Raw genomic sequence first — 23427 nt, 5'->3', positions numbered from 1 at the left:
GTAGAGTTGCTGGTGGGAGGGTAGGTGGGGTAGTAGGGAGACCACTCCTCTCCCAACGGTCCATCCTCTCCATCATCTGATCCATTGCTGATCCAATGCGATGGAGGATGGACATATGATGAATGACTCTGTCCTCCATCGTGGGGAGAGGGGTGGTCGCTGCTCCTGCTGACTCCATCTGGTGTTGCGGGCTTCTGTAACGGCGGGTGAGTGAAATGAGTGAGGAGTCAAATGCAGAGAGCGAAATGAACGGGAAAACGCTTTAATGTCCTTCAAAAACGTAACAGGTCCAAACATGGGTGAATGCCCAAAACACTGGCGCTAAACAAACCCCAAACCTCGTTACAAACACTGGACAGCGAAAAACCCAAAACAAGACACGATACATCACCAAACGTAACAACCAATAAGCCCGCACAAACACTAGCGGGCAAAACGAACCTAAATAGCACCCATCCCAAAACCCCAACAAGGAACAGGTGAAAACAATTAGACAGAAATAAACTAAAAGGAAAAAGGGATCAGTGGCAGCTAGTAGACCGGCGACGACGACCGCCGAGCGCCACCCGAACAGGAAGGGGAGCGACCTTCGGTGGTATTCGTGACATATACTGTATTAATTATACAGTAGTAAACAATATTCTACATGTCATGTTCTATTTCCATGATAAACAGAATCAAACACGGACACTGGGATTTATTAAACAATCTTCCTGGTGTGTTTACGCTTATTAATATCTTACCAATGTATTACAGGATGAGTATCAAAAAGTAATGTTCTCATCAGAGTTACATTCCTAAATTGTGTTAAAAGCAAGTCAACTGCAAAATTAGTAATATGAACCACAAGATAAAATTCATAGCTTTAATATATACTTTGATTCCTTAATAATTGTTTGTTGTACAGCTGCATTTTCACATTTGAGACATACTCAAATCATCAGGTCGTTGATGAATAATATATAGTATCAGTCAAACGTTTGGACACACCTACTCATTCCAGTGTTTATTTTTATTACTATCTTCTACATTGTAGAATAATAGTGAAGACATCAAAACTATGAAATAACACATATGGAATCATGTAGTAACCAAAAAAAGTGTTCAACAAATCACATTATATTTTATATTTGAGATTCTTCATTGTAGCCACCCTTTGCCTTGATGATAGCTTTGCACACTCTTGGCATTCTCTCAACCAGCTTCATGAGGCAGTCACCTGGAATGCATTTCAATTAACAGGTGTGCCTTGTTAAAAGTTAATTTGTGGAATTAGTTTCCTTTTTAATGTGTTTGAGCCAATCAGTTGTGTTGTGACATGGTAGGGGTGGTATACAGAAGATGATAGTCCTATTTGGTAAAAGAACAAGTCCATATCATGGCAAGAACAGCTCAAATAAGCAGAGAGAAATGACAGTCCATCATTACTTCAGGACATGAAGGTCAGTCAATCCAGAAAATGTCAAGAACTTTGAAAGTTTCTTCAAGTGCAGTCGCAAAAACCATCAAGCGCTATGATGAAACTGGCTCTCATGAGGATCACCACAGGAAAGGAAGACCCAGAGTTACCTCTACTGCAAAGGATACATTCATTAGAGTTAACTGCAACTCAGATTGCAGCCCAAATAAATGCTTCACAGAGTTCAAGTAACAGACACATCTCAATATCAACTGTTCAGAGGAGACTGCGTAAAGCAGGCCTTCGTGGTCAAATTGCTATAAAGAAACCACTACTAAAGGACACCAATATGCAGAGGAGACTTGCTTGGGCCAAGAAAAATGAGCAATGGACATTAGACTGGTGCAAATCTGTCCTTTGGTCTGATGAATTTGAGATTTTTGGTGCCAACCGCCGTGTCTTTGTGAGACGCAGAGTAGGTGAACTCCGCATGTGCGGTTCCCACCGTGAAGAATGTGAAGTGCGAAGAGGTGTGAAGTGCTTTGCTGGTGACACTGTCAGTGATATATTTAGAATTCATGGTATACTTAACCAGCATGGCGACCACAGCATTCTGCAGCGATACGCCATCCCAACTTGTTTGCGCTTAGTGGGACTATCATTTGTTTTTCAACAGGACAATCACCCAACACACCTCCAGGCTGTGTAAGGGCTATTTGACCAAGAAGGAGAGTGATGGAGTGCTGCATCAGAAAACCTAGCCATCACAATCACCTGCCCTCAACCTAATTGAGGTGGTTTGGGATGTGATGTACCGCAGTGTGAAGGAAAAGCAGCCAACAAGTGCTCAGCATATGTGGGAACTCCTTCAAGACTGTTGGAAAAGCATTCCAGGTGAAGCTGGTTGAGAGAATGCCAAGAGTGTGCAAAGCTGTCATCAAGGCGAAGGGTGGCTACTTTGAAGAATCTCAAATATAAAATATATTTTGATTTGTTTAACACTTTTTTGGTTACTACATGTTTCCATATGTGTTATTTCATATTTTTGATGTCTTCACTATTATTCTACAATGTAGAAAATAGTAAAAATAAAGAAAAACCCTTGAATGAGTTGGTGTGTCCAAACTTTGGTTCTGTACATACATGTATGTTTTCCTTATGTTTTTCCAGATTCTGTCAATTAAGACACATGCAATATATGATTCTAAGGCCACTACAAACACATTTAGATATAGTTTACACTCAATGGACACAGAGTGAGACTAGTTGAGGAGTTAGGTAATTGCTGTGAACTGGTAATACATGTAGCAGCCATAAACAGTAGAAGGGACCAAATGTAGGTAACAAAAATAATGCTTTGATTAGTGTGCTTTTGGTTTACCAGTTCATTTGAAAACATGAAATCTTAATTGAAATCAGTCATATTCTGTGCTTGGTGGAGCTGTAACCATATTACCATTCACATGTGTAGTGACAGTACTATTTGCTGGTGAAACATTTATGATTGTGGCATACAGTAGGTATATAGTAAGCTTTTCATTTCTTGATCATCTCACACCTCTGATGTATATTAAAGTAAACCGTATATCTAATGCATTTTAGCGCTGTTATGTTAGCTGTTCTTTATTGCGTATTATAATTTTAAAATGCTTATACTATCTCTACAAGGCTACACAAACAATCCCATTCAAATCTGATCAACCTGTGATCAACATTCAGAAGTGGATCACAGTCATTTAACCTGGCATTTGCTTCCTTGACAAAACCATACATTTTTTCAAAACAAGTATTCAATTAAGGATTTAGTCACATCAAAACCTTACACTTTCTAAGTGCAATGCATCTATAGTAAATTGACACAGATGTCATCAGTTTCAACAAATATTCAATTACATCCCTGTTGACATTAAGGAAGCAAATCTAGATTAAATAAACTGGTATTCAAGAGAGCACATTATTTCCATAAAGTCAAGTAAAGCTCAGGAATATTGTCATCGCATGGCTAAAACCGTATTCTCTGCATAACAATAAAGACATATGTTGTGCAAAAAAAATTACACAGCCTTGATGCCTTCTTGACATAAAATATGTTTCACATCAAGGCTGCGTTTACACAGGCAGCCCAATTCTGATCTTTTGCTGCTAATTTTCCTTTTGACCAATCAGATCTTTTTCACATAATTGGGCAAAAGATCCGAATTTGGCTGCCTGTGTAAACAGCCTAAAAATCACATTGGCATTTTGTTAAAATTATGAAGTGTAGTGAGAAGAAATGGGAGTCAATGAGAGAGAAGAGGTGAGATGTGTGCTGTGTGTATACAATAGAGGGAAACACTGTTCACCACAACAGATCTGGGAGGTATTCATTAGTGCACAAAAACACAAAAACAAACCTTTCTCATTGGACAAAATCAGGTAGGTCCCTCCCTGTTTCGGCTATTTTGCTTCTACTTCGTTCCTTGTAAATACACCCCTGAAAAGATATGTTTTTGTTCAGGACTACACATTCTAACTATTAGCATCTGAGTGTTTTCTTTGCCAAAGAGTATGTAGTCCAGTGGGAATAGTGAGGTCACCCTGACAGTAAACAAATTACTTCCAAACAAATGAATACTGTGAATCACAATAAATAAACTAGCATCCTAATGATGTGTATTTATCAACTACAGTGCTGGCCTATGATTTCTATATGATTTCTAAAATAGGATCAGAATAATACTTTGGATTGTACGCTGCTCCTGTATGCTTCCAAGTAAACAAATAAACAACAATAATAATAATATGTTCCAGTACCTTAACATTTTATTCTAAAAGTCATTAGCTAATAGCACTATTCAGACTGAAATATGAGTATTTGTTATAGTTGGTTAAGGACTATTTATTTCAGATGGCTAGATAAAAACATACATTTATGAATATAACTACTGTTCCCTGAAGGAGGGAATGGGTGTTAAACATACATATAAAATTACATTTTATTTGTCACATGCACTGAATACAACCTTACCGTGATACTTACTTACAAGTCCTTAACCAACAATGCAGTTTAAGAAAATAGAGTTAAGAAAATATTTACTAAATAAACTAAAGTAAAAAATTTAAAACATACTATGGAGAGTCAACGACCAATCACACCTGAAGCAAACTAAAAACACCCAATGGGCCAATGAATACAGAGTCCACCCTCGGGAGCCCCGCCTTCCTGGCTATAACACCGGGGCTTGCATTAATTTCCTCAAATCAGTACCACTACAGCGAGCCCAAACCCCCTGACGGCACAGGGCCAAAATATGTTATACCTCGTTCCTTCCTTTAAGGAACATTAGTTATATTCATAACTGTACATTCCCTTTCAGTCGGTCACTCGGCATAACATACTATGGTGACATACAATCATGCCAAAAGCCGGCTCAGGTGGTACCAAACTAGGAGGGCCACGGCAGCCCAAGCACACAGGTTCCACAGGCTCCAGAAAGGGGTTATAGAAGCCATCTTTTTCCCTAACCCTTATCCGAGAGGCATGACCTGTCAGAGCCTCATGAGGCCTGAACTGTCAGAGCCCCATATATATAGATAACCAGAACCTGCAGCAACTTGGTTATGCGCACTGACACGCTGCCACTGCATAGACCCCACGGTTCCAAGAACAATACTTATTTACCTTACGAGCCTGAAATGTCATAACTTGTAGAAGGCACTGCAAGTCCAAAACAACAGAACACCTGTCGTGACTTGGTAAAGCGCACACGCGCACTGCATAGCATTGACCAGAGCCCAAGGCTCAAATCCACAGGGAATTGTGGTAACCCTAAAAAAATTGATGTTTTATTGTCACGTACTGTACACCRGATAGGTGCAGTGAAATGTGTTGTTTTACAGGGTCGGGTATTCGACCCAGCTACCTTTTGGTTACTGGCCCAACGCTCTAACCACTACTGGCCCAATTCTACCTGCCGCTACCTGATAAATGCATACTGCGCACTGCCACCCATCAAGGCAGCCCAAGGCTCAAACCCACAGGAAAACTATGGTTAACCCGGACAAAATGCTGCCTAACATCGACCACGGCGGCCCAAGTCCATAGACCCTACCGGTTCCAAAAAGGCTCCCACAGAGACCCAAGGAGTCTGGAATGCCAGAACTCACACAAGGAACCGCAAGTCCAAAACAACAGGGCATCTGCTGTGACTTGAAAATGAGCATTTGTGTGCCGCCTCAACAACGAAACACGGCAGTCCAAGGCTCAAACCCACAAAAACTGTAGCAACCCGGATAATTGCACAATCTGCGCTCTGTCTAACTCCCGGACCCAGCCATAAGAACACTATGAAATCACACTGGGAGCAGTTACGTCCAAGAGATAAAACCTCACAAAGGCCTGTGGGGAATCCCATCTTGCTGCAGCACAGATATCACCAATCATAATTCCCCTGAACAATGCCCAAGACACTGCCACACCCATAGCGGAGTGAGGACGCACACCGCTAGGCAACCCTTGTCTTTTGCTGTACATGCCAATTAGATAGCCTCCACAATCCAATGAGAAAGACGATGCTTAGAAAGCAACCTACCCCAAGCTGGACTAGCGAAACAGACAAAAAACTGGTCACAAACATGAATATCCTTGATCCTATCCATATACTGTATGTGCGTAAAGCACGCACCAGACACAGGCCATGCAACTTCCTTTGTTCACTGGAAGCAAACGGAGGAGGTGAGACAGGGAACAGCTGAAAAGCTAGAGACCTGTAGGAATTAGGGTTAACCGTTAGGAGCAAAAGATGCATTAGGATGTAACACCACCTTGCAGGCGCAAACTCCAAACAGGAAGGGTGTACTGATAGCGTGTGGAGATTGCCCCAACGCACTTTGCCGCCAAGGCCATGAGCAGGACAGTCTTGTAGGAAAGGACCTTCAGGTCCACAGACTCCAATGGTTCAAAAGGAGGCTCACACAATGTGTCCAGGACCAAATCCAGGTCCCAGGTCGGTGCCATATACTTAGACACTGGTCTGAGCCAATGCACGCCTTTCAGGAACCGCATCACCAGAGGATGAGACCCAGGGGTAGAGCCATCAATCCCTACATGACACCCCTAAGATGGCTGGCATTAAACTTATGGTATAGAAAAAGAAATGCCCTGCGCATAAAGCTCTTGCAAGAACATCAAAATATCCACCAAAGAGCTCTGAAAAGGAGAAAATACTTTAATCTTACACCAACTCTCAAACGCGCACAACTTATATGTTAGAGGAAGCTCGTGCCGACTGTATAGTCATAATCAAGTTCGAGGGTATAAAGCCCTAGCCTTCAATTTCAGCCTTTCAGGGGCCAAACCCACATATTCCACATCTACAGTTATGTATGCCAAACACTTCCGTGCGCCTGGGACAACAGATCCCGACAACACGGTACTCTCCACAGGTCCCCGCCTAACAGGTGGATGATGGGAACCAGGGTTGTCTGGCCCCCAGAATCAACAACAGACCCTCCTGACAGACCCTTTCAAGGTGGCCTGAATGAGGTCCACCGGAGGAAAAGCATAAAGCCAAACCTGAGGCCACTGATGTGCCAAAGAATTTGTTCCCCAGATCCTTTATTGAGAAGAACAAGCAACAATGCGTGTTTTCTCACAATGTGTAAAGATCTACGTCGACCTTGCCGAACCGATCCCATATCTGGGCAACCACCGAGGGGTGAAGTTTCCACTCCATTAAGAGAGGACCCACCCTGGAAAGTAGATCCACACACACGTTGAGAGATCTGGAAGGTATGTCACACTGAGCAACAGGAAATGTGCATTGCTCCCTATGAGCAGATAACGGGCCAGGTTCAAGAGAGAGACTGTTGTCAGAACTTACCAACACATGCTGGCCCTCCAATATCAGAAGAAAGCGCCTCAGTGCCAGAAAAACAGCCAGTAGCTCCAGGTTATTGATATACAGTGCCCTTAGCGCTGTCGACCAAATCCCACTTTCCGAGTAGCCCACACACAGTGCTTGCCATCCCAGTGAGGATGCGTCTGTCGTGATCACCCTGCAGGACACTACCCAGCCAATGGGAACCCCCTGCAACAACAGTCGCAGGGTTCTCCAAGGAGTTAACACCCTCAGGCACGATGGGGATATTTTGAGCAACTGATGGCTATGGCGAGATGCATCCAGACGCGTAGCTACGTGAACCAATCGCGGTGAAGCATCGACTCTAGTAGCCGCCGAAGCGTGAGTATTTTGGACTTGCACACCTGAAGGTGCTTGTCCAAACCACACAAGACCAGAATTGGATGCAGCGTTCCATTGCTCTTAGGAACTTGGGAATACCGGCTATACCAACCGCTCTGTACTCCTAACACGGGAACCACCCGAATAGACCACTTCCAAAGAAGTGAGGAAATGTCCTCTCTCAAAACAGGCGCTAGGACACACCCGCGATGACACCTCACATGCCCGCCACTGGGCGGAGCACACGGCCAACCTCCCATACATTGTCATCTGCAGGGGCGGGCACCACCTTGAGGACTGCGATAATGTGGTTATTTTGTCATGTCCTCCCACAGCTACCACTCCCGACAACCTTGTGTCTGACTCAGGGAAGAGACTGATTTATGCTCACATATGGGTGATACCATACTTTTGATACCCTTGGACACCATAGATCCTTGGGTAGAAGCATTGCACACATTAATGCAAGTTGCTCTGGATAAGAGTGTACACCAAATTACCAAAATGCGAATAAACAATGTCACCATTGACAGACAAAAAAAAGTGCTCTTGTTTGTCATTCTCAGTGGTGCATGACGTCGAGGCCCTGCATATGAAAAAGATCGGGGTCCAAATATCATAACCGAGTCTCCTAGTCATAGAGTTGGATGGGCGTTCACATGCTTTTTCCCAGCAGGAAAGCACTTCTACTTCCTGCTTTTGCTTCTTCTAGGAACGGGACTGCATGGACTCCATAGCTGAGCCAAACACTCCTTCGGCGAAATTGGCTTGCCCAAAACTCATTCCCCCCGCTCCGGTAGGTTATTTATGACAAACTAGCATGCAAGCCGTGCTCTATTCGGGAGCGAAGGACAAGGATTAGCTTCTCTGTTAGCCTCCGAGGCCAGGTGGCTAACTAGCGTTCCATACTAGCATGCAAGCGAAACGTGCCCACTCTAAAACAGTTCCACATTTCATGCAACTTGGCTGAATGTGAGTTATTTCAAGTCAAAAAACGTAAAGAGAGTCAAGTGACACTTTTTCGCAGTCATTACAGGTGGTAAAACTTTCCCCAACATGAGCTATCTCCGTTGCGAAGGAGAGCCATACAGCCGGCCGCTGCTCTGCAGCCCAATGTGACATCCGTGGTAGAAACATGAAGCTGCCTGAGCTAGCTCATCCACCTCCTTCTCCGAAAACCCCCCAGAACCAGTCAGAGACACCTCATCCTTTCCAGAATGCGGTTGCCCTTCAGGGAAGAAGAGAACCCAGCCAACTAGCCCATAGCTTGGCTGGGTTGCCCATCGGGGAATTGAACCCCAGTTCCCTGCATGACGGAGCCCTGAGGCCGCCGTAATTGTTTATTTTTTTTTATAGAAAGGTACTTCTACAGTAACCCCAATCTTCCTAAGAAGTCAACATACAATAGAGTCTAAATTCAGCCGGTAACACTGGTCACACGAACTAGTCCGTGCCAAGGCAGCCTGAGTGTATGTTTCCACCCCAGGCAAACAGGACAGCACTTGTGAGTATCTTTCAATTTCATTGTGAAATCATATGCCCTAGGCCATGGTCGGAGGTTCAAATCCAGCTGGTTAGCCTTTTTGACCATCTTACTCAAGCAAGGAAGCACAAGCACCACAGAGGTAGTCGGCTTTTTGCAAACACAAACCCTACTCAAGCAATGAAGCATTAGCTACACAAGCAGAGCAGAAAGTAATTCGCTTTTAGCTAACACAAAAAMCGATACCAAGACCCAAAACTCTGTACTCGTCTTGGGGGACGAGTACAGAGCCGAATCCAGTAATCTTTGTGTGCTTGTAAATCGAGTGACAAGTTCTCCTTCAGGCGAGCTGAAGAGCGGAGAATTGAGGAAATTAATGCGAGCCCCGGGGTTATGGCTAGGAAAGTCGGGGCTTCTGATGGCGGACTTTGCATTCATTGGCCCGTCGGGCGTGTTTTTAGTTTTCTTCAGGTGACTCCTCATAGTATGTCATACCGAGTGACCAACTGAAAAGGGAACCTTGAGTTACTCAAAGGCAGTTTATGGCTCTAATTCCATAGTATAGTATATACAGTTGAAGTCGGAAGTTTACATACACTTAGGTTGGAGTCATTAAAACTTGTTTTTCAACCACTCCACAAATTTCTTTGGTTTTGGCAAATCTACTTTGTGCATGACAGAACAAATTTTTCCCAATTTTTTTTACAGACAGATTATTTCACTTATAATTAACTGTATCACAATTCCAGTGGGTCAGAAGTTTACATACACTAAGTTGACTGTGCCTTTAAACAGCTTGGAAAATTCCAGAAAATGATGTCATGGCTTTAGAAGCTTCTGATAGGCTAATTGACATCATTTGAGTCAATTGGAGGTGTACCTGTGGATGTATTTCAGGGCCTACCTTCAAACTCAGTGCCTCTTTGCTTGACATCATGGGAAAATCAAAAGAAATCAGCCAAGACCTCAGAAAAAAATGTTGACCTCTAAAAGCCTGGTTCATCCTAGGGAGCAATTTCCAAACGCCTGAAGATACCACATTCATCTGTACAAACAATAGTACGCAAGTATAAATACCATGGGACCAATCATACCGCTCAGGAAGGAGATGCATTCTGTCTCCTAGAGATGAATGTACTTTGGTGCGAGAAGTGCAAATCAATCCCACAACAACAGCAAAGGACTTTGTGAAGATGCTGGAGGAAACATGTAGAAAAGTATCTATATCCACAGTAAAACGAGTCCTATGTCGACATAATCTGAAAGGCCACTCAGCAAGGAAGAAGCCACTGCTCCAAAACTGCCATAGAAAATCCAGGCTACGGTTTGCAACTGCACATGGGGACAAAGATTGTACTTTTTGGAGAAATGTCCTTCCAAATAGAACTGTTTGGCCATAATGACCATTGTTATGTTTGGAGGAAAAAGGGGTATGCTTGCAAGCCGAAGAACACCATCCCAACTGTGAAGCACGGGGGTGGCAGCATCACGTTGTGGGGTGCTTTTCTGCAAGAGGGACTGGTGAAGCAACATCTCAAGACATCAGTCGGGAAGTTAAAGCTTGGTCACAAATGGGTCTTCCAAATGGACAATGACCACAAGCATACTTCCAAAGTTGTGGCAAAATGGATTAAGGATAACAAAGTCAAGGTATTGGAGTGGCCATCACAAAGCCCTGACCTCAATCCCATAGAAAATTTGTGGGCAGAACTGAAAAAGCGTGTGTGAGCAAGGATGCCTACAAACCTGACTCAGTTACACCAGCTCTGTCAGGAGGAATGGGCCAAAATTCACCCAACGTATTGTGGGAAGCTTGTGGAAGGCTACCCAAAACCTTTGACCCAAGTTAAACAATTTAAAGGCAATGCTACCAAATACTAATTGAGTGTATGTAAACTTATGACCCACTGGGAATGTGATGAAAGAAATAAAAGCTGAAATAAATCATTCTCTCTACTATTATTCTGACATTTCACATTCTTAAAATAAAGTGTTGATCCTAACTGACCTAAGACAGGGAATTTTTACTAGGATGAAAATGTCAGGGAATTGTGAAAAACTGAGTTTAAATGTATTTGGCTAAGGTGTATGTAAACTTCTGACTTCAACTCTATAGAACAGTGGAGGCTGCTGAGGGGATGGAATGTTGGCCCATGGAAATCACATGTGTGATACCATTCCATTTATTCCGTTCCATCCATTACTATGAACCGTCCTCCCCTCAGCAGCCCCCACTGATATAGAAGAGTTAGAGATTGGACTGACAATAAATTATAATACACAGATATTACCCGTTATTTGCTGTTGGTCGATTTACACTGTGGTGTAGTTGATTGTTGGGGTTAAAGTTGATTGTTGTAAAATGTAGTCTGTGAGCAGTGTTTTCAAAAAGTGCACTTGTAGATGGAGGCCTGGGCTTGCACTGTCTGTTGATAATTGAAGTAGTACTGTAGCTGTGCTGTTAGCCACATTATGCAAGCGTTTAAGATCAATACATCTGGATATAAGGTGCCAGTGCTTAGCTAACCACAACTTGTCTATATCAATGAATAAATCACAGCCTTGCTGGTACGTCCCCGCCGTTTTAAAGCCATGTCAAGGTCTAGTTGGTTCCAGACAGCCAGTCTCAGTCTGGTATAGTTCAGTTTTGACATGGCCTGGTTGGTTTACCTCCGTAGTATTGCAATATATCCGTTTGTCACAGTTGGGTGTGGCCAGTCTTTCCCCCTCCCCCATCCCAGCGTGTCCTCTCTCTTTCTCTCTCTCTCTCTCTTTCACCACTTGTGCTGACTGTGCACTGATCTCCTCTTCTCCTCCAGAGACACGCCCTCCTCCTGGCTGACCCGACAGTCCTTTATGTCCTCCATCTCCACCTCATCATCCTTCCCTTTCTCTGGGGGGCTCTGAGCCACAGCAGGGTCCTCCTCTTCCTCCTCCTTCATTACCTCAGCCGTACGCACCACAGAGAACTCCATCTGACTGTCCGGGCTGGCTTTGACTATGGTAACACTCCCCACCTCCAGCTTGTCCTCTAAAGGGCCTCCGCTGGTGGGGGAGATCTTGACGGAGGTTGAGGTGGGGGAGACTTTCATGGGGTCCACAGTGGGGCAGACTTTCACAGGAACAGCAGTGGGGGAAACTTTGTCGGCCCTGACAGTAGCAAGGCTCTCAACCTTGTCCTCTGGCCCTTTCGTGGTGGGTGAGGTTTCGTCCACCTTGACAAAAGTAGTAGTATTCTTTAGAATGCTACGGGGTAGAGTGGTGGGGGACACCATTAAGGGGGTAGAGGCAGGAGAGAGATTTAAGGGAGTAGGGGCAGGGGAGACATTTAACGGGCTAGAGGAACGAAACACTTTTCTGGACGAGAGGCCAGGGGAGACTTGTATGGGGGAAGGGGTAGGAGAAACATTTAAGGGAGTAGGGGAGGGGAACACTTTTCTGGAGGACAGGTCAGGGGAGACATTCAAGAGGTTAGAGGTTGGAGAGGCTTGTACAGGGGTAGGGGTAAGAGAGACATTTAAGGCGCTAAGACTAGGGTTATTATAGGAGCCTTGGGTAAGGGGTAATATCTCAGGGGTCATGGGGGTGACTTGTACTGGGGTGGTGGTGGGGGAATCTTGCATTGGGGGTGTTAGAGGGGAGACACCTCCTGGACTTGCGTTGGGAGTGACTGGTACGGGACTCTCAGTGGGGGACACTACAAAAGTGACCCTAGTGGGGTACATTTTAACAGGAGCCATATCAGTGTCGTCAGGTGCACCAGAGTCCAGGCTGGGCTGGGACGACAGGATCTTAACAGGGCTGGAGGTCTGCACTCGAGCAGTCTTCACTGGAGCAGTGAAGAGGGGTTCCTCTTCTACCATGGGCTGGCTCAGTGGCATTTTGGCCCCCACTGGATCACTACCTCTGCGTGGTGAGAACAGAACCAGACTATTCTTCCGCTTGGCCGCGATGGGAACCACACCATTGGTGCTGTCCGTTTTGACGTCTTTGAACATGCTCCGCAGGTTGTACCCCTCCTTCCTCTGGGGGTCCTCCTCATCCCCCTTCTCACTATCCAGGGCCTCCGATTGGTCTAACTGGTCGCCAGACCCCTGATCCTTTTTGTCCATGTGGGTGACTCGGAACCTGCAGGTATACGGACCTCAATTAGTTAAGTACATCACTACGATGAGGACATTACATAGCATAACTGTACACATGTAAAGTACTTAAACACAAACACAAAGGCCTCTGAATCCTCATAATCCTAAATCCTGAACCCCCTAGAGTCGAATGAGCACAATAAAAACAAAAACATCAAAATCTGTCAGTTTAAGCTAGAGATATCAGCATCTGCGGTGGAAGGTGGCAGAGCAGTGTTTGTCAGACCAGGACACATCCCGGAAATCGGTCTTTTCGAACACGTACACTACATGACCAAAAGTATGTGGACACCTGGTCCTGCTCATCGAACATCTCATTCCAAAATCATGGGCATTAATATGGAGTTGGTCCCCCTTTGATGCTATAACAGCCTCCACTCTTCTGGGAAGGCTTTCCACGAGACGTAGTAACATTGCTGCAGGGACTTGCTTCCATTCAGCCACAAGAGCATTAGTGAGGTCGGGCACTGATGTTGGGCAATTAGGCCTGGCTTGCAGTCGGCGTTCCAATTCATCCCAAAGGTGTTTGATGGGGTTGAGGTCAGGGCTCTGTGCAGACTAGTCAAGTTCTTCCACACCAATCTCGACAAACCATTTTTGTATGGACCTTGCTTTGTACACAGGGGCATTGTCATGCTGAAACAGGAAAGGGCCTTCCCCAAACTGTTGCCACAAAGTTGGAAGCACARAATCATCTAGAATGTCATTGTATGCTGTAGCGTTAAGATTTACCTTCACTGGAACTAAGCCCCAGACCATTATTCCTCCTCCACCAAACTTTACAAATTTTACGGCGAGCTCTACACCACTCCAGCCGACACTTGGCATTGCACATGGTGATCTTAGGCTTGTGTCCGGCTGCTAGGCCATGGAAACCAATTTCCTGAAGCTCCCGATGAACAATTATTGTGCTGACGTTGCTCCCAAAGCAGTAAAATTACTTTAAAGTACTACTTAAGTCGTTTTTGGGGGGTATCTGTACTTTACTATTTATATTTTTGACAACTTTTACTTCACTACATTCCTAAGGAAAATAATGTACTTTTTACTCCATATATTTTCCCTGACACCCAAAAGTACTAGTTACAATTTGAATGCTTAGCAGGACAGGAAAATGGCCCAATTCACGCACTTATCAAGAGAACATCCCTGGCATCTCTACTAACCCCGGATCTGATGGACTCACTAAACACAAATGATTTGTTTGTAAATTACAGTGCATTCGGAAAGTATTCAGACCCCTTCCCCTTTTCCATATTTTGTTAAGTTACAGCATTATTCTAAAATGTATTAAATACATGTTTTTCCTCATCAATGTACACACGATACCTCATAATGACAAAGCAAAAGGTTTTTAGAAATGTATTAACATTTTTTTGCAAATGTATTAACATTTTTAAACAGAAATACCTTATTTACATAAGACCCTTTGCTATGAGACTCGAAATTGAGCTTAGGTGCATCCTGTTTTCATTGATCCTCCTTGAGATGTTTTTACAACTTGATTGGAGTCCACCTGTGGTAAATTCAATTGATTGGACATGATTTGGAAAGGCACACACCTGTCTATACATGGTCCCACAGTTGACAGTGTATCTTTGACCTCAATCAAGCAATGAGGTCAAAGGAATTGTCCGTAGAGCTCCGAAACAGGATTGTTTTGAGGCACAGATCTGGGGAAGGGTACCAAATTATGTCTGCAGCATTGAAGGTCCCCAAGAACAGAGTGGCCTACATCATTCATAAATGGAAGAAGTTTGGAACCACCAAGACTTTTCCTAGAGCTGGCTGCCCGGCCAAACTAAGTAATCGGGGGAGAAGGGCCTTGGTCAGGGAGGTGACCAAGAACCTGATGGTCACTCTAACAGAACTCCAGAGTTCCTCTGTGGAGATGGGAGAACCTTCCAGAAGGACAACCATCTCTACACCACTCCACCAATCAGACATTTATGGTAGTATGATCAGACGAAAACCACTCCTCATTAAAAGGCTCATGACAGCCCACTTGGAATTTGCCAAAAGGCACCTAAAGGACTCTCAGACCATGAGAAACAAGTTTCTCTGGTTTGATGAACTCTTTGGCCTGAATGCCAAGCATCACGTCTGGAGGAAACCTGGCACCATCCCTTTGGTGAAGCATGGTGGTGACAGCATCATGCTGTGGGGACGATCCTGTTCCCTCAGGATCGAGGGAAAGATGAACAGAGCAAAGTACTGAGAGATGCTTGGTGAAAACCTGCTCCAGAGCACTCAGGACCTCAGACTGGGGCAAATGTTCACCTTCCAACAGGACAACAACCCATGCACACAGCCAAGACAACGCAGGAGTGGCTTCGGGACAAGTCTCTAAAAGCCCTTGAGTGGCCAGAGTGTGGCCCAGCCAGAGCCTGGACTTGAACCCGATCAAACATCTCTGTAGAGACCTGAAAATAGCTGTGCGGCGACACTTCCCATCCAACCTGACAGAGCTTGAGAGGATTTGCAGAGAAGAATGGGAGAAACTCCCCAAATACAGGTGTGCCAAGCTTGTAGAGTTATACCCTAATTGTTGTCAAAGGTGCTTCAACAAAGTACTAAGTAAAGGGTCTGAATACTTATGTACATTTGATATTTCATTTTTTTTATTTTTTTGCAAAAACTTTGAAAACTGTATTTGCTTTGTCATTATGGGGTATTGTGTGTAGATTGATGATGAAAAAAACGATTTAATAAATTTTAGAATGAGGCTGTAACATCAAGTCAAAGGGTCTGAATACTTTCTGAATGCACTGAGTGCTGGAGTATGACCGTGGCTATCCGTAAGAATTTTTCTTAATGGTGCCGTCTGGTTTGCTTAATATAAGGAATTTGAAATTAGTTATAATTTTGATACTTAAGTATATTATAGCAATTACATTTACTTTTGATACTTAAATATATTTAAAACAAAATACTTTTAGACTTTTACTCAAGTAGTATTTCACTGGATGACTTTCACTTTTACTTGAGTCATTTTCTATTTAGGTAGGTTTACTTTTACTCAAGTATGACAATTGGATACTTTTTCCATCACTGTTTAAGAGGCCGTTTGGAACTCGGTAGTGAGTGTTGCAACCGAGGACAGACGATTTTTACACGCTATGCGCAATAGCACTTGGTGGTCCCGTTCTGTGAGCTTGTGTGGCCTACCACTTTGCGGCTGAGCCGTTGTTGCTCCTAGACGTTTTCACTTCACAATAACAGTGATTACAGTCGACAGGGGAAGCTTTAGCAGGGCAGAAATTTGATGAACTGAGTTGTTGGAAAGGTGGCATCCTATGACGGTGCCATGTTGAAAGTCAGTGAGCTCTTCCTTAAGGTCATTCTACTGTCAATGTTTGTCTATGGAGATTGCACGGCTGTGTCCTCAATTGTATACACCTGTCAGCAACGGGTGTGGCTGAAATAGTCAAATTCACTCATCTGAAGGGGTGTCCATATACTTTTGTATATATAGTGTACATGTCGGTTGTTTTGCTCTAGGATGCTCACAAGACTCATCTGAAGTTAGCCTGGTACCAGTTTTTTTTTTTTAAATGAAGTATATATGAAAGTAGTTTCAGTGGTGTAAAGTACTTAAGTAAAAATACTTGAAAGTACTACTTAAGTAGTTTTTTGGTGTATCTGTACTTTACTATTTATATTTTGACTACTTTTACTTCACTACATTCCTAAAAAAAAAAAGTAGTTTTTACTCCATACATTTTCTTAAGTAGTTTTTTGGTGTATCTGTACTTTACTATTTATATTTTGACTACTTTTACTTCACTACATTCCTAAAAAAAAAAAGTAGTTTTTACTCCATACATTTTCCCTGACACCTTAAAGCAATTTGAACACTTAGCAGGACAGGACAATTGCCTACTGTCATCCCTACTGTTTCTGATCTGGCGGACTCACTAAGCACATGTTTCGTTTTAAAATTATATCTTAGTGTTGGAGTGTGCCCCTAGCTATCTGTAAATTAAAAGAACAAGAAAATGAGGCTGTCTGGTTTGCTTAATATAAGCAATTTTACATTATTTATACTTTTGATACTTAAGTATACTTGGCTACACTCCTCTGTGGAAGGGGTTCTACATGGAACCCAAAAGAGTTCTACCTGGAACCAAAAGGGTGCTATCTTCAACCTAAAATGGTTTTTCGGCTGTCCCCATAGGAAACACCTTTGAAGAAACCTTTTTGGTTCCAGCTAGAACCTTTTTGGTTCCAGCTAGAACCCTTTTGGATTCCATGTAGAAACCTTTCCACGGAGGGTTCTACATGGAACCCAAAAAGGTTCTACCTGGAACCAAAAAGGGTTCTCCTATAGAGACAGCCGAATAAACCTTTTGGAGCACTTTTTCTAAGAGTGTAAATAAAGGTTTAAATAAATAAATATGAATGTATTGTGTTGTCAAACACCAGTGGGCAGTCCAGTGTGACTCACCTTCCCACAGCGAACACAGTGGACTCTCTCCTCTCTCCCGGCGTTCTCGGCTTATTGGTCCGAGGTACACGGCTCCGGCGTCGGGCCTTCTTGGTGCGCCCTTGCACACAGAGTGTGCAGGACTTGTGGTCAAGCTGGGCTCCAGAGTGCACGGTGTGGTGATGAGGTGGAATACCACCCAGGCTCTCTTTGCGCAGTAACCTTCCGGAAAGACAAAGAAGGAATCACTCTGTCATATGTATTTTCCATTCAAACACACTGAACCCTGACTAAGCAAAAACATCCAAAGCCAAAGACACTTTTCCAAGAAGCAGCTGCCGGTTTATAGCATATTTATTGGAATCTGTCTGTGAAATATGAATCTCTAGTGTGATCTATTAGTCCCTTGGTTCCCGACTCTGACCGCCTCTGTCCGTGACCTCCCTCCCATCAGGACTACAGCGTCCCTGGGGAGGTGTCTGTAGCTGTGCTGTAGCTGGCTGAGAGAGGAGAGTGTGGGAAGAATACGAATGGGTGGCCAACGAATGCCACAGCCCTGTAGGCTGCTATCAGTCTGAGCACTAGCTTGGCAAACAGGCAGGAACACTAAAACACTCAACCTAGAGGTGCCAAGTAAGAACCTGGATTTAATTAAAAAGCATAAATCAGTTTTCCTTTCTCTAATACGCTAGTAGCACATCACAGCTATATTATCACAGCACATCACTGGGTCGGAGTTTCTCTCAAATGCCCCGATCATCTCAACCTAGAATGCTTTATATGCAGTGGTGGAAAAAGTATCCAATTGTCATACTTGATTAAAAGTAGAGATACCTTAATAGAAAATAACTCACGTGAAAGTCATCCAGTAAAATACTACTTGAGTAAAAGTCTAAAATGTAAAAAGTAAATTATTTTCTTTAGGAATGTAGTGAAGTAAAAGTAAAAGTTGTCAAAAATATAAATAGTAAAGTACAGACCCCAAAAAACGACTTTAGTAGTACCTTAGTGTTTTTACTTAAGTACTTTATACCATTTATATGGATGTGAGTAGTAGCATGTTGTTGGGAGCTGTTGTGAGTAGAATAGATGTTCTCTTGTTCTGTTGCTTCCTCAAATGCTTTATATGGACGTGAGCAACACTTCGTTGGCGTACAGTTGTAGCATAATATGTTGAGAGACTATTTGTGTTTTGCCTCAGAACACAGAAGTAAAGATCAAATCCCATAATAGAGCTGCTGATGCCAGGGCAACAATAAGCCAGGTGGCCCCATGGGACAGACAGCCCAAGGTAAGAGACACTGACTGCATACACAGCTGCCTACAGGGACACAGGAACAGAGGGACTGGGCACCCCACTGTAAAGCTACCATCTGGTCCCAGGATAAAATACAAGCTACACACAATACACTTTATCCAGGCTCAGTCTGACTACTAGAGGCACAATGAAATGTACACCCATTATTGTGGCCTCTCTGAAAACTCCACACCCTAAAGCAGGAGGAAAAAGTAGTATAGTACACCGAGTACAGAAGACCTACATTTGAACCATATGTATTATGTACCACATAAAGACTGGTTTGTTTAAGAGCTAAAAGGAACTAGGACTCTATTACTTGAGAGAGTTGGTGCTCTTAGGAAGTAAGGTGCTTGTTTACCTTAGCTCTGCACACTAAAAGACTTTCACCAAGGGTGATAATACAGCCATGGAGTAATGCCAGTCAGATGAACTAAGCATCATGTAAATCAATGTTTTATATCTAAAAGAGGCTTAATGTTTGAACAAGCTGTGCTTCATTTTCTGAATCAAAACAGTACTTATTTTCAGTATATTTTTAAGACAAGGTGAATGTGAATCCACTTACATGACTAATAGATAGCATAGCCAAATCAAAAAAAGTTGGTATTAGCTATACATACGTAGGATCATGATGTTCACAAATATCCTTTTTTCCTAGCATCTCCTTGAAGGCTTCCATGTTGGCTAGAAGGCAAAACAGAACACAAAAAATACACATTTATTTTAAAGTGTAATTCCTAAGGTATTGACGAAATCTAGTATCTATTGTGTTGTTTCTTGAGTTACTACCTTCATTTTCAATGATGCACTTCAGGATTTGTTCAACAGTGTCTTGATGGTCCCCTTCTTCATCATCTGTAACATATGAAAGATTGTCTGACGAAGCAGCTTGCCCCCAAGCTTGCTCCGTCATCATTCGAGATTATTAAAGGAAATTCTCAAAGTTGTCGACCTTAAGCATTTTTTTCACCACTTATTTCTTGTTTGTGTGAATCAACCGATTCTACAGCTCCTTGAAGGTAGTTTATTTCAACTAAAGCATCCAGTAACGGGCCGGCTTTTGAAGTACCCAGTAATTTAATATKGAAAATATTACTTCTTTGTGAGTGTCCAATGTTTACATAGGAATTAATTTAATTCAAGCTGAATAACATCCTCTTAAACTAAATAGTACAAGAGTTCCTCTGTTTCCTGTTCAGGAAAGGGCCAAGGCCCTTGGGATAAAGACCGACACCTCTGAAAAAAGTCACACATACGTATCTGCCTCAGAAAATCAATAATGGACGCTTGTTAACTTCTTCAAGCCATATCCCTGATCCTGACATCAATGGATAGATCAAAGCCAATATATAAAACTCTTTCTGACAGATCCTTGTTTTCCCTGGTAGATACTTACCATTCTTGTCTGGTCCCAGTTTCTGCTCACACTCCTCCTCATCTTCATCTTCCTCCTCCCCTGTCCTGCAGCGGTAGCCCTTCTTCTTCAGAAGGTGGCAGACCAGGAAACCCAGGAGGCCCGTGATGAAGAAGAAGAAAACCAGGAGGAAGATCATGTATGGGGGAGGGGGTTCACCCACTGTCGATGCCTCCAGGTCCGTCATCTCTCAGCAGTCTTCACTCACCCTCTATCTGTACCGTAGTCCTATATAGGCAATGGGCACATACATATGTACTGTACTGTAGAGTCAGTGATGAAACCTTGAAGGGGGTCCCCCACCACACTTAACAGACGTCAACTGTTGATCCATTCAGCAGCATTGATGGGCCTGCGTGCGTGGTCTTGTCTGGCCATCTGAGCCTCCTGTGTGGAATAGATACACCCCCCCCCCTCAGGTTCCGTGCGTACCGCTGGCTAAAGCCAACTTTATCTATCTCAGCAGGCAGAGCTGGGCCAGTGGGTACACACCCTCGGATGTTTTTTCACTGGGCATCTTAACCAAGACACACACACACACAGACACACTGTGCTAAATTCCACAGGCCAAGGAGTGAGGCATTCATCAGTGACTCATTAATTCAAATTCCGTTGTATGGTCCTTGATAGGTTGTAAAACCTGGCCAGCAAAATAACTCAATGTTTGTACTGCAATGTTATTTTTAAAGTTGTGAATTCAAAAGTTTCATGTTTATGCTTACAGAGGAAGTTTTTCAGGTGAACTCTTATTACAGAGGGCCTAGACACAACCACCTAAAGCCCATCACTCCAGCAGTTCAGACATATACTTCATTGCAGTTCCCCAGCAGCTTTAGAATTCCTGTGTCCCTCTAAAGAAAAAAAAGTACATTCCCTTCTGCCTACTCTCCCAGCCTGACATTTTTACAATATGTGGGTGGAATTGGAAATGTATGGCAACTAATGTTTCTGTGAAATGTACAGTCTATCTGTCCCTCTAAATCATGCCACTTACTGATAAGGCTGTCACTAGTATAGTGCCACTGTCACAAGAGGACCAGTCCTGTATACAGATGACATGTTCTGTCAGACTTATATCAATTGATTATAGATTCTTAGTAAATCTGTTGAATTACAATGAGGTAATTTGCAGTAAACATTGAATTTGCAGCAAAAAATGACAGGAAAGGACACGAGCAAACTGAACTATGGGGCAGAATATCTCTGCATCAGCATAAGCACAGATAATCTTGAGGTGACTCAGCAATATAATGCACTCCATCAGGAACACACACATTGATGACACTGCAGCAACATACTGTGTTTTTCCCCGTAACTGACGGCAAGCTCTGCACTAATAACACGTCAAGCAGCATTTTTAAGAATAGCATAAAAAAGACGTGATTCAATTGAGCCATTGATTTTTATTTGTGATTCCTGCTGTTGTTTATTTGTGATGCCTGCTGTTTTCCCCTTTTATTTCCTAGAGATTCATATAATTTCAAACTAGCTACAAATTAGGCCATTTTGAATTTCATAGATTAGTATCATATCAAATATACCTGACTTCTACTCACCATGGGTGACTGTTTCCACATTCCGACTCCTTCAGTGACATACAAGACCTTTTGAATATCAACTTCCTTTCAGATAACCTTTACCATAACTTCAACTGTGAGGAATGCACAGCTGTGCAGTAAATGTTTTGGGGGAGGGTAAGTGTTTAGGGCCATATTTGCATTACTGCATCATCAACATTAATTGTCTCAGTTCAAGTTCAAGTCTAGGGCTACACAAGTGACCTTGAGCTCAGTGATGACTACCTGACCTGCTGTTACTAATCCTATTACAAAAAACACTACAGCTACATGCTTACATAATTCACTATAAACTAAAGACAGGCAATGGACAGTCAGTACAGCTATTGGCCACTAACTAGCATGTTGGTTAGGCAGGTGACAGAAGGTGAGCCCTTGAAAAAAATCATAAACTCTATTTGATCAATGGATATACTTAACCTATTTAAGATCTTTCCACACTTTGTTAAGGAAACACTGTAGCCTAACACTGTAGTTTACGTCAAGTTTGTTTAGATTTTCTAAAGACTTTAATCACTATTATTTAGTAAGAACACCTTTATACACTGATTATAGTGCATCCTTTGTCAGACAGCATTTAGGAATGTTCAAGTTCAACTTTTGTACTATCCTTTTAACCGAAAATAGTGAAGTCCGTTAATCAATTGTGCCGTGAGCGGCGGTGGCCCATGACTGCAACCGTAGCCTCGAAGACCCAGAACAGAGTGACCATGACCATCCCGCAGTGCACTCTATCTTTTACAAGTTTTTGCCGGCCTCGTTGCCCATGATGGCACATCTGCCCTTGGCTTTGTACATGCGMTAGTTTAGGTATGACACGCACACATATGGTGGAATTTTGACAATGACAAATGTGACAAAACCAGATATTCTTGCTGAGTCTAGTCTGAGTCGGAACTTGACCGAGAATGCACTTGAGTGTATGATACGCTCCATCATCGTGACTAAAATCAGGCGCTCTTCCATAATTAATCAATGACACAATGCTGCGACAAATCACAAATATATCTATTAATTCTAATAATATAATTGCATAGTACTACTGTATATATCGCTGAGCATAACAACATAGTCGCGATTCATTTGCTGCATCATACGCTCCCCAGGTTCGCTTGCTGATTTGAACATCCCACCCGCCCATCGACAACCTATAATAAAACATTCCCCTTGATCATTATTTAACGAGCCCTACTCACGTTCTTTCTGAAACATTAGGAACCCGTAGTAAATGTGGTTGCTATCCCCATAGGTGTGTGGTCTCCTGTAGTAAGTCTTTTGAGGTGCGCTTGTTGTCTTCTGACTGAACGAGAGCTGCTCTGGAGTAAACCGAGGGGAAGAGATTCGTTATTTAAAGGGAAAATTATTATTTAAAGGGAAAATAACCCGTGTTTTTCTATTTTGAGGCCAGATTTTTGGACTGTTATATTTGTACAATTCATCCAATTGGTCCAATTAATCTAGG

General features: G+C 43.0%; 1 protein-coding gene across 5 annotated transcripts in view; it reads right to left on the bottom strand.

Annotated features, from left to right (window-relative positions):
• The window catches only part of LOC111965350 (coagulation factor V-like), a 27990-nt gene extending 4563 nt beyond the window's left edge, over window positions 1–23427 (bottom strand). The window contains exons 1-6 of one of the 5 annotated variants that reach the window (XR_011480051.1): window positions 20371–20793; window positions 19764–19874; window positions 19595–19658; window positions 17696–17896; window positions 11395–13231; window positions 247–3872 (exon numbers count right to left, since the gene is read on the bottom strand). Coding sequence is in view for 3 of the 5 variants with exons in the window: in XM_070444097.1 (XP_070300198.1) it covers window positions 11878–13231; window positions 17696–17896; window positions 19595–19658; window positions 19764–19874; window positions 20371–20575 (1935 nt within the window). In the remaining 2 variants the exon portion in view is untranslated. Of the gene's footprint in view, window positions 1–246; window positions 13232–17695; window positions 17897–19594; window positions 19659–19763; window positions 19875–20370; window positions 20794–23161 lie in introns of those variants that run through there. The other 4 variants (XM_070444097.1, XR_011480052.1, XM_023989476.2 and 1 more) reach the window with 4 other exon arrangements.

The sequence above is a fragment of the Salvelinus sp. IW2-2015 genome, linkage group LG6.1 (assembly GCF_002910315.2).
Source record: "Salvelinus sp. IW2-2015 linkage group LG6.1, ASM291031v2, whole genome shotgun sequence".
NCBI classification, from domain to species: domain Eukaryota; kingdom Metazoa; phylum Chordata; class Actinopteri; order Salmoniformes; family Salmonidae; genus Salvelinus; species Salvelinus sp. IW2-2015.
This window is presented reverse-complemented; position numbering and strand designations above follow the sequence as displayed.